This window comes from Anolis sagrei, chromosome 2 (assembly GCF_037176765.1).
Source record: "Anolis sagrei isolate rAnoSag1 chromosome 2, rAnoSag1.mat, whole genome shotgun sequence".
NCBI classification, from domain to species: domain Eukaryota; kingdom Metazoa; phylum Chordata; class Lepidosauria; order Squamata; family Dactyloidae; genus Anolis; species Anolis sagrei.
Window position 1 is genome coordinate 2,141,191 of NC_090022.1, and position 11,889 is coordinate 2,153,079.

Sequence of the window (11,889 nt, forward strand, 5' to 3'; positions counted from 1 at the left end):
TGTCACCTCACGGGGAAGCTAGGGCTGACAGATGGGAGCTCTCTCTGTCTCGCGGATTCAATCCACCAAACTTCAAGTTGTGGCAGCCATTAGCAGAAAATAAAATAATAATAAAGGGAAATCACAATAATTTAGAATAAAATAGAAGATTTAAGTTCTCACCTGATCCTTCGAAAGGAAAAGACTATTTCTAAAGAGGGAACTTCCTCATGCCTGAGAAACCTACAGATGTTATTGATCGTCACTGGACCTTGGTCAGTCAGAAGTGTTTGCTGTAGCCGATGTTTACTTAGATATGAAGTCAAGAAGAGAAGTTTGGCAGGACAAAGAGATCAACAGTATTGAGCCAAGACTTGGAACATCTAAGGTCAAATGGTGAGAGAGCGCCATCCTCTGACCACATAATGTAAATACTAATAGCAGGCAATTTCAGAAAAGCTTTATCCTAAGTAATTTCCTTCATGATCTCCATATTAAGAAATAACTTATAATGAAGTTATAAGGCTGAATTAACTAAAGGAGATTGCCTTGATCAAATCTTATGTTATAAGCATATAAAAGTTATAAGTCAATTAGAGATTTAAGGCATTACACTTATAAGTGTCATCTTAGGGTAACGGGTGAAGGCTGGGATAAGTTACATAATCAAGCAGATGTTTGGGTTCACAACGTGGCTGCCAAGACCTGATAAAGATGTTTTTGGCAACTGTATATGGAAATGCCTATTAATGATTGTATTGTGTAAATGTCGGACTCTTTCTGCGCATGTGTGGAAAGGTTGATATTATGCTATAAACATTGAAGCGATTCAGACCTCCAAGGTGTCAGCCCCTTGTTTGCTGTACACCCTCTACTCTGCAGAGATAGGAATAAATGCCTGGAAATCAGACATGCTGACTCTCCATCTTCTTCCTTCTCCAAAAGCACTCTAATGAATCTCGGGTAATGTATATTCCGCAAGAAAGTCAGCAGTTCAGCCAGCACAAGGGTTTAACCCATTGCACCAGTCCTGCTAAAATAATACAATTGCAGCAAGTTAAGGTCAGGAGTCCAATTGTAGAGCACTGCAGATCCAGGTCAGGAGCAAGAAGAAAGGTTACAGTCCAAGAGTCACATGCCAGGAGTTCATTCAACAGAGCTGATAAAATAACAAGAGTACAAACCGAATTCAGAGTCCCAAACTCAAGCCAGAAAGTCAGGCATACAAACAAAGTTCTGGTTCATAAATGAAACCAGAAGTCAGTCAACGATTCAGGATACAACAAAGTCCAGAAAAGGGTGACAGGTACATGGCTAGAGGCCAAAATTCTAACCGAGGGGCAACAGAGCCAAGACGCGAGACGGGGGTATGAAGAGATGACCTTCTCTGCTACCAAAGAGCTCTTCTTTTTCAGAACCCTTTTCTCCAGAGATCTCAGCTGCTGCTCCTTTCAGCAAACCTCCACAGATCACCCTAGAAGCCTGGGATGGCTTTCTTATGGAGGAGGCAAGGGGAACCCCTTCGGAGCTTGCTGCAATACGGAGAAAAATCCCCTTCTGAGTGAGACCTGCTCCCAGTAGCCATCGACCAAGGCCACACAAACTAGTCCATAGGAGGGAGAGAGAGAGAGAGAGAGAGAGAGAGGTGCCGGCCTTCCTCTTTCCTTCCAATATTTTTTTGAAAGAGAGCTCAGAAACTGAAAGGCAGGTCTCCTCTAGCGGCGCATGAGTTCCGTGATGTTTATTGTATGCTGAACGTTCTCTAAAGCTCTTCCCACATTCCGTGCATTTATATGGCTTCTCTACGATGTGGCTCCTTTGAAAGCAATGTAGATAGATTTGGAAGGAATCGAGACAGTTACTCTGCCTGAAACTTTCTCCACATTCTATGCACTTCTATGGCTTCTGTACTGTGTGAGTCATTTGGTGGGAACGTAGAGTGTCACTGCGACTGAAGCTCTTTCCACATTCCATACATTTATATGGCTTCGCCCCTGTGTGGATCCTTTGATGGGAACGTAGACTGCCACTGCGACTGAAGCTCTTTCCACATTCCATACATTTATATGGCTTCGCCCCTGTGTGGATCCTTTGATGGTTATGAAGAGTCCCACTCTGACTGAAGCTTCCTCCACATTCCATGCATTTATGTGGCTTCTCCCCTGTGTGGATCCTTTGATGGGAATGTAGAGTGCTACTATGACTAAAGCTCTTTCCACATTCCATGCATTTATGTGGCTTCTCCCCTGTGTGCATCCTTTGATGGCAACGTAGACTGCCACTGTGACTGAAGCTTTCTCCACATTCCATACATTCATATGGCTTCTCCCCTGTGTGGATCCTTTTATGGGCACGCAGATTGCCACTGTGACTGAAGCTTTCTCCACATTCCATGCATTTATATGGCTTCTCCCCTGTGTGGGTCCTTAGATGGGAACGTAGAGTGTGACTGCGACTGAAGCTCCTTCCACATTCCATGCATATATGTGGCTTCGCCCCTGTGTGGATCCTTTGATGGGAATGCAGATGTTCACTGTGACTGAAACTCTTTCCACATTCCATGCATTTATATGGCTTCTCCCCTGTGTGCATCCTTTGATGGGAACGTAGAGTACGACTCTCACTGAAGCTTTCTCCACATTCCATACATTTATATGGCTTTTCCCCTGTGTGGATCCTTTGATGGGAACACAGACTATCACTACGACTGAAGCTCTTTCCACATTCCATACATTTATGTGGCTTCTCCCCTGTGTGTATCCTTTTATGGGAACGTAGATGGCCACTCTGACTGAAGCTCTTTCCACATTCCATGCATTGATATGGCTTCTCCCCTGTGTGGATCCTTTGATGGGAACACAGACTATCACTACGACTGAAGCTTTCTCCACATTCCATGCATCTATGTGGCTTCTCCCCTGTGTGCGTCCTTTGATGGGAACGTAGATGGCCACTCTGACTGAAGCTTTCTCCACATTCTATGCATTTATGCGGCTTCTCCCCTGTGTGGATCCTCTGATGGGAATGTAGAGTGCCACTCTGACTGAAGCTCTTTCCACATTCCATGCATTGATATGGCTTCTCTCCTGTGTGCGTCCGTTCATGTACAGTAAGAGAACTTTCCCAATCAAATTGTTTTCCACACTCCATACACTGATGTAACTTCTCCCCTGTGTCTGATCTAGGATAGGGAGGTAGAGTGCTTGCCATTCTTTTACATTTATAATTCTAATATGATGCCAGGGGTTCACAGATATAACCTCCTGAACAGGACAGTTTTTGTATTGCTGTAGCCTTCTGCTTGGTTTCCCAGGCCTCTCTTTCTACACCAAAATCTTATTTCCCGCCTTAACAGCACAGGTATGTAGCCTCAAAAATATTTTTCTGGTACTTATTTTTTCTTGTTGTCATTGCTGTGTATCTTGAAGTCACTTTGAACTGACAGCACTCCTCAGGCCAAGCTCTCACAAGGCATTCTTCGCAGAACTTGTTCCGAAGTTACCTGCCAGAGAAATGAAAGGGAAATCTCTTCAGCAGTTGAACAGAGAAAGATCTCATGGAACACGAAGAGGAAGTCTAGTGCTGTAGCAAACCAAGAGGAAGAGGAAGCTGCCCATTGCCAGGTGACACTTGGCAAACTACGAACAATCCTTCCTCAGGTACAAAGGGGACAGGCACAAAGATTCTCTGTGTGCGATTTCTTACACTGCTAGGTGTTCAGGGAGGGGCCTTTCTAATCCTCAGCCAGGGGGGTCCTGGGCCTCTCTCAACTACAAACTCCAGAGTCCTGCAGGAAAGAGACACAGGACTTCAAAGGGGAAGCACGCTCTTCTCCTCCTTGGAAGGGCAGACTCATAACTTTTCTGAGGCTACAGGGATTCTTCCTCCGCGTGGCTTTTTGGGCCTTCTCCTTTTGAGTCCACCCTCCCCTCCTGTCTTTGCAGGCCCCTCCACCCTCCTCTTCCTGCCTCCCGAAGGCATTGACATCCTTCCCGCCCTTCCTTTGCTCATGAATGGGGAGCGGTGGATGAGTTGCAGCCAACCCAGGCTTCACGGATTACCTCCAGCTCTGCAGTGTGGTGTGAAAAATGTGTTTCTTAAAAACATGAGCTTGTGTTCCCAAAACACAATTGTTCAGGTTTTACTATTTTAATTTTTTCTTATTAATGGTTTATGAGTTGTAATTCATTTGAAAGGAAAGGGATGAGAATGTAGACCTGGAGACTGGAGTTGCACCAACCTCTGCACCAGGTGGGCTTTGGAGAGGAGGGCAGCACATCATGGGGAGATGGCAGAAGAGAAGGCCCTCCTGGTTTCCGTGGGTGCTCATATTTATACAGACTTCATGTCCATGTAACACTGCTTTTATCTGCACCCTCATTTTTTATACATCCTTTACTGAAAAGGGGGGGGGGAATGGGGGAAGATAGGTGACCTCTGGTCTCTCCCAATCTAGTCTCAAAGAAAGCTATAATCATACGTTTCACCTTCTAGACCTCTCTATATTTACTCTTTTCTCATATTAAAATTATATTTTCCTGTTCAATCCTTTCTCCAGAAACCATTTCCTCACCTCTGATGTCCCTTAACAGTATTGTAAGAAGTTTTATGAATAGAAGAGGCGAGAGCGGGCATCCCTGCGGGGTCCCTGTTTGAATTTCCCATGGCTTGCCTAGGCTTCCATTTGCAATCCCTTGCGCCGTCTGCCTAGTGCCGTGGCTCCCAACCTTTTTTGGGACCAGGGGCCACTTTGGCCAGGGACCCCTCTCCAACATTAGTACCCAAAGGGTTACGAATCAGTTTTTGGTCAACATTAGATTCGGTTTGGTTATTTGGGGTGCTGATTCAGAAAACTGCACTGGAGAGAACACATCAGCTCTACTTTCTGACACAGAACAACATATGCCACCCAGGATTCACCATCCGCTTGTCACAAGAAATATAACGTGCAGATTGGATATGATATATGGTTTGAATGAAACTGAATGAATGAATGAATGAATGAGAGTGAATAATTTTGAAGACACCAAAATCATTAACTACTTAGGGCAACAGACACGATGGCTCTGGAACGTCCCCTCTCACGTAGCCGAGCCAAACCTGCTCCTTGGCAGCCATGAAGCAAATGAAGAGAAGAGTCAAGTGCGTGTGGCATTCAGAGCCTAGCAAGTCAAATCCACAAGGTCTAGATACTCAACTGAATTAAATACAGAATTCTTAAAAACGGATCGGTTGAATCTGGCTCAATCCCTCTTCAAGGGGCTCAAAATGGGGGACAATTTTCAGGAACTCAAGGAAGGGGATCGTTCCCAGAGCAAAGCGCAAACAAGGCTGTCATATAATCAAAGAGTTGGAAGAGACCTTCTGGGCCATCCAGTCCAACCCCATTCTGCCAAGAAGCAGGAATATTGCATTCAAATCACCCCTGACAGATGGCCATCCAGCCTCTGTTTAAAAGCCTCCAACACACTCGGGGGCAGAGAGTTCCACTGCTGAACAACTCTCACAGTCAGGAAGTTCTTCCTCATGTTCAGATGGAATCTCCTCTCTGGTAGTTTGAAGCCATTGTTCCATTGCGTCCTAGTCTCCAGGGAAGCAGAAAACAAGCTTGCTCCCTCCTCCTCCCTGTGGCTTCCTCTCACATATTTATACATGGCTCTCATCATGTCTCCTCTCAGCCTTCTCTTCTTCAGGTTAAACATGCCCAGCTCCTTAAGCCGCTCCTCATAGGGCTTGTTCTCCAGACCCTTGATCATTTTAGTCGCCCTCCTCTGGACACATTCCAGCTGTCTTTGGATGTCAAAGTGTGATAAGAAATTGAATGTGCAAATTTGATAAATGTGAATTTAATATGATGTGTGGGAATGAATGGAAGGATGTATGAATGGAGTTAATGATTTTGGAGACATCAGTAGAATATGAAGGCCTGCAATCACTAACTACCTGCTTGCTGGACTTGCTAATGAGAAACCCTGATAAGAACTGGGAGAGGGATAAAGGAAATGTTTGTAACCTTCCTTATGTTGAGAAGGAAGTCAACACAAGCCTTGTCTTTGTCAACACCAATCAAGAATATCAACACTGAGATGGAAGCCAGGATGGAAGACGTCTATCATTAATTTACAACTTTGGGACGACATCAACAGAATATGCCTATAAAAGACTCAGCCTAATAATGCTCAAAGTGTGACAGACAGAGACACTGTTCACCCGCCATGCTCTGCTCCATGGGAAGGACAGAGGTGGTGTATTCGGAGAGTGGCAGATCTACTATGGGAAAGCATGATTCTGGTCACTTTGGGGCTTCTTTCTCAAGGGAAAAAAGAGAGGGGAGGAGAGAAGGGAAGAAAGGGATGAAGGTAGGGAGCAAGGAAGGAAGAGCAGGAGGAAGAGAGGAAGGAAGGGATGGAGGGAGGGAGGAATGAAGTAAGGAAGGATGAAGGAAGGGAGGGAGGGAGAGAAGGGAAGAAAGGGAGGAAGGAAGGAAGGGGAGAATGAAATAAGGAAGGGGTGAGAGAAGGAAGGAAGGGAACAAGGAAGGGAGCAAGGAAGGAAGAGCAGGAGGAAGAGAGGGAGGAAGGGATGGAGGGAGGAATGAAGTAAGGAAGGATGGAGAGAAGGAAGAGAGGGAGGGAGGGGGAGAAGGGAAGGAAGGAAGGGGGGATGGAAGAGAGGAAGGGGGGAATGAAGTAAGGAAGAGGTGAGAGAAGGAAGAAAGGGAAGAAGGGAGCAAGGAAAGAGAGGAAGGAAGGGATGGAGGGAGGAATGAAGTAAGGAAGGATGGAGAGAAGGAAGAGAGGGAGGGAGGGGAGAAGGGAAGAAAGGGAGGAAGGAAGGAAGGAAGGAAGGAAGGGGGGAAGGAAGAGAGGAAGGGGGGAATGAAGTAAGAAAGGGGTGAGAGAAGGAAGGAAGGGAGCAAGGAAGGAAGAGGAGAAGGAAGAGAGGGATGAAGGGAGGAATGAAGTAAGGAAGGATGGAGAGAAGGAAGAGAGGGAGGGAGGGGGAGAAGGGAAGGAAGGAAGGGGGGAAGGAAGAGAGGAAGGAAGAGTGGAAGGGGGGAATGGAGTAAGGAAGAGGTGAGAGAAGGAAGAAAGGGAGGAAGGAAGGGAGCAAGGAAGGAAGAGCGGAGGGAAGAGAGGAAGGAAGGGATGGAGGGAGGAATGAAGTAAGGAAGGATGGAGAGAAGGAAGAGAGGGAGGGAGGGGAGAAGGGAAGAAAGGGAGGAAGGAAGGAAGGAAGGAAGGGGGAAGGAAGAGAGGAAGAGGGGAATGAAGTAAGAAAGGGGTGAGAGAAGGAAGGAAGGGAGCAAGGAAGGAAGAGGAGAAGGAAGAGAGGGAGGAAGGGATGAAGCGTGGAATGAAGTAAGGAAGAGGTGAGAGAAGGAAGAAAGGGAGGAAGGAAGTGGGTAAGGAAGGAAGAGTGGAAGGAAGGGCTGAAGGAAGGAAGGAAGGAGAGGAGGAAGGAAAGGAGGAATTAGGAAAAAAAGAAAGGGAAGGGTTAAGGAAAGAAAGAGAGGGAGACACGGGAGGGAGACAAGGGCAATGGCACAAGCAGGGCAACCCTCCCTCGCAGGGCCCTTCTGCCTTCCCTAAAGCCCACTCTGGAAGGAAAGGAGCCCTTCCCAAAGAGTGTGTGCCCAGCCCTGAGTTCCCTTGGCACACACACACACACACACACGTCTGCCTTCTCCTCCTCCTCCGCCCACAGCTAGGCCTCTGCCAGGCCCACCAGCCACGGATGTGGACCCAGGCTGGCCTAGGGAGAACCCCAGGCAGGCCCCAAGGGGAGGGTCGGGTGGGGGGTGGGGAGGGTCAGTCAGGAGCCCTTTGAGGCCACCCACCATTCCGGGGCTGATTCCCAGGCTGAGAACAACATATGCCACCCAGGATTCACCATCTGCTTGTCACAAGAAATATAACGTGCAGATTTGATATGATATATGGTTTGAATGAAACTGAATGAAAGAATGAATGAATGAATGAATGAATGAATGAATGAATGAGAGTTCACTGCCAGGCCATTGTATGCTAATCAAGGTGGTCAGTTGAAACAGTCATACCTAGCTCCATCAGACAAGAGTTCTTTGTCCTACCCTGGTCATTCCACAGATATATGAATTTTCCTACTTCCAAACAGACCTCACTACCTCCGAGGATGCTTGCGATAGATGCAGGCGAAACGTCAGGAGAAAATATGCCTCTAGAACATGGCCATTTAGCCCGGAAAAACCTACAACAACCCAATGAGAGTGAATAATTTTGAAGACACCAAAATCATTAACTACCTAGGGCAACAGACACGATGGCTCTGGAACGTCCCCTCTCACGAAGCCGAGCCAAACCTGCTCCTTGGCAGCGATGAAGCAAATGAAGGGAAGACTCAAGTGCGTGTGGCATTCAGAGCCTAGCAAGTTAAATCCACAAGGTCTAGATACTAAACTGAATTAAATACAGAATTCTTAAAAACGAATCGGTTGAACCTGGCTCAATCCCTCTTCAAGGGGCTCAAAATGGGGGACAAATTTCAGGAACTCAAGGAAAGGGATGGTTCCCAGAGCGAAGCGCAAACAAGGCTGTCATAGAATCAAAAGAGTTGGAAGAGACCTTCTGGGCCATCCAGTCTAACCCCATTCTGCCAACAAGCAGGAATATTGCATTCAAATCACCTCTGACAGATGGCCATCCAGCCCCTATTTAAAAGCTTCCAAAGAAGGAGCCTCCACCACACTCCGGGGCAGAGAGTTCCACTGCTGAACAGCTCTCACAGTCAAGAAGTTCTTCCTTGTGTTCAGATAGAATCTCCTCTCTTGTAGTTTGAAGCCATGGTTCCGCGTCCTAGTCTCCAGGGAAGCAGAAAACAAGCTTGCTCCCTCCTCCTCCCTGTGGCTTCCTCTCACATATTTATACATGGCTATCATATCTCCTCTCAGCCTTCTCTTCTTCAGGCTAAACATGCCCAGCTCCTTAAGCCGCTCCTCATAGGGCTTGTTCTCCAGACCCTTGATCATTTTAGTCACCCTCCTCTGGACACATTCCAACTGTCTTTGGATGTCAAAGTGTGATAAGAAATTGAATGTGCAAATTTGATAAATGTGAATTTAATATGATGTGTGGGAATGAATGGAAGGATGTATGAATGGAGTGAATGATTTTGGAGACATCAGTATAATATGAAGGCCTGCAATCACTAACTACCTGCTTGCTGCACTTGCTAATGAGAAACCCTGATAAGAACTGGGAGAGGGATAAAGGAAATGTTTGCAACCTTCCTTATGTTAAGAAGGAAGTCAACACAAGCCTTGTGTTTGTCAACACCAATCAAGAAGATCAAGACTGAGATGGAAGCCAGGACGGAAGACGTCTATCATTAATTTACAACTTTGGGACGACATCAACAGAATATGCCTATAAAAGACTCAGCCTAATAATGCTCAAAGTGTGACAGACAGAGACACTGTTCACCCGCCATGCTCTGCTCCATGGGAAGGACAGAGGTGGTGTATTCGGAGAGTGGCAGATCTACTATGGGAAAGCATGATTCTGGTCACTTTGGGGCTTCTTTCTCAAGGGAAAAAGAGAGGGAGGGAGAGAAGGGAAGAAAGGGATGAAGGTAGGGAGCAAGGAAGGAAGAGCAGGAGGAAGAGAGGGAGGAAGGGATGGAGGGAGGAATGAAGTAAGGAAGGATGAAGGAAGAGAAGGAGGGTGAGAAGGGAAGAAAGGGAGGAAGGAAGGAAGGGGAGAAGGAAGTAAGGAAGGGGTGAGAGAAGTAAGGAAGGGAGCAAGGAAGGAAGAGCAGGAGGAAGAGAGGCAGGAAGGGATGGAGAGAAGAAGAGAGGGAGGGAGGGGGAGTAGGGAAGAAAAGGAGGAAGGAAGGAAGGGGGGAAGGAAGAGAGGAAGGGGGGAATGAAGTAAGTAAGGGATGAGAGAAGGAAGGAAGGGAGCAAGGAAGGGAGCAAGGAAGGAAGAACGGAGGGAAGAGGGGAAGGAAGGGATGGAGGGAGGAATGAAGTAAGGAAGGATGGAGAGAAGGAAGAGAGGGAGGGAGGGGAGAAGGGAAGAAAGGGAGGGAGGAAGGAAGGAAGGGGGGAAGGAAGAGAGGAAGGGGGAATGAAGTAAGAAAGGGGTGAGAGAAGGAAGGAAGGAAGAGTGGAAGGAAGAGAGGGAGGAAGGGATGAAGCGTGGAATGAAGTAAGGAAGAGGTGAGAGAAGGAAGAAAGGGAGGAAGGAAGTGGGTAAGGAAGGGTGGGAGGAAGGGATGAAGGAAGGAAGGAAGGAGAGGAGGAAGGAAAGGAGGAATTAGGAAGAAGGAAAAAAAGAGAAGGGTTAAGGGAAGAAAGGGGGGGGCAGACAAGGGAGGGAGAAGCGGGGCAATGACACTCCTAGCCCAACCCTCCCTCGCAGGGCTCTTCTGCCTTCCCTAAATCCCACTCTGGAAGGAAGGAAGGAAGGAAGGAAGGAAGGAAGGAAGGAAGGAAGGAAAGGAGCCCTTTCCAAAGAGTGTGTGGCCAGCCCGGAGTTCCCTCGACACGCACGTCTGCCTGCCTGCCTGCCTGCCCATCTCTCTCTGTCTGTCTGTCTGCCTCGAGGTGTGTTTGTGGGCGAGGGATGCCCGACCGGCTCCCTCTTCCAGAGTAAATAAATAAATAAGGAAGTGAGGAAGGAAGGGACAAAGGGAGGAATGAAGTAAGGAAGCAGGGAGAGAAGGAAAAAAGGGAGGGATGGGGAGAAGGGAAGAAAGGGAGGAAGGAAGGGAGGAATGAAGTAAGGAAGGAGGGGGAGGAAGGAAGGGAGGGAGGAAGGGAGGAATGAAGTGAGGAAAGAGTGAGAGAAGGAAGAAAGGGATGAAGGAAGGGGGCAAGGAAGGAAGAGTGGAAGGAAGAGTGGAAGGAAGGGATGAAGGGTGGAATGAAGTAAGGAAGGAGGGAGAGAAGGAAGAAAGGGAGGAAGGGGGGAATGAAGTGAGGAAAGAGTGAGAGAAGGAAGAAAGGGATGAAGGAAGGGGGCAAGGAAGGAAGAGTGGAAGGAAGAGAGGAAGGAAGGGATGAAGGGTGGAATGAAGTAAGGAAGGAGGGAGAGAAGGAAGAAAGGGGGGAAGGAAGGGGGCAGGGAAGGAAGAGCAGAAGGAGGGAGGGAGGGAGGGAGAGGAGGAAGAAGGGAAGGAGGAAGGGAAAAAAGAAAGGGAAGGGTGAAGGGAAGAAAGGGGGGCGAGAGACAAGGGAGGGAGAAGGGTGGCAATGCCTCTCCTAGCCCAACCCTCCCTCGCAGGGCCCTTCTGCCTTCCCCAAAGCCCACTCTGGAAGGAAGGAAGGAAAGGAGCCCCTTCCCAAAGAGAGTGTGTGGCCAGCCCTGAGTTCCCTTGACACACACGCACACACACACACCTGCCTGCCTGCCCGTCTCTCTCTGCCTGCCTGCCTGGAGGTGTGTTTGTGGGCGAGGGATTCCCGACTGGCTCCTCCTTCTCCCTCCCTTCCTTCCTTCCTTCCCAGGCTGAGCCCACTCCCCAGCACAGGCCTCCTTGGGCCTCCCTCCCTCCCTCCTCGGGCCTACCTCTTCCTCTTCTTCTCTGAGGGGATCCCAGGCCGAGGAAGAGGCCAGGCCACGAGCAGGCCGCCCAGGAGTCTCCTGCTCCTCCCTCCCTCCCACACTCCCGAGTAGGCCTTCTTCCCTCACGGTTCCACTCCCACGCGGGAGGGTCCCACTCATCCACCTGGGAAGAAGAAGCCTGGCTGCCTCTCCCTCCTTGGCTAGGCCCAACCGGAAGAAGCGCCGCCCGCTCTCACTTCCGCCCGCGCGTGGAGGCCTCCCCCCTCCCCTCGGTCTCCAATGGCCTGGCCGTGACGTCACCCAGAAGCCCTACTTCCGCCCGGCGCTGTCATGGCGGGAGGAGGAGGAGGAGGAGACGTCCGTG

The 11,889-nt window shown here is 48.6% G+C and overlaps 1 protein-coding gene across 1 annotated transcript; it reads right to left on the reverse strand.

The window, feature by feature from the left end:
* Nucleotides 1-421: 421 nt before the first annotated feature.
* On the reverse strand, nucleotides 422-11,674 carry LOC137096225 (zinc finger protein 135-like). Its single transcript, XM_067464928.1, has 2 exons — nucleotides 11,529-11,674; nucleotides 422-3,481 (listed from the first exon to the last, which is right to left on the reverse strand). Exon 2 carries the CDS (start codon nucleotides 3,187-3,189, stop codon nucleotides 1,876-1,878), a length of 1,314 nt encoding a protein of 437 aa, XP_067321029.1. The 5' UTR covers nucleotides 3,190-3,481; nucleotides 11,529-11,674; the 3' UTR covers nucleotides 422-1,875.
* Nucleotides 11,675-11,889: the final 215 nt, after the last annotated feature.

Coding starts and splice junctions, on each gene's coding strand:
- LOC137096225 (XM_067464928.1), bottom strand. CDS start 3,189: ATGGCAAGCACTCTACCTCCCTATCCTAGATCAGACACAGGGGAGAAG.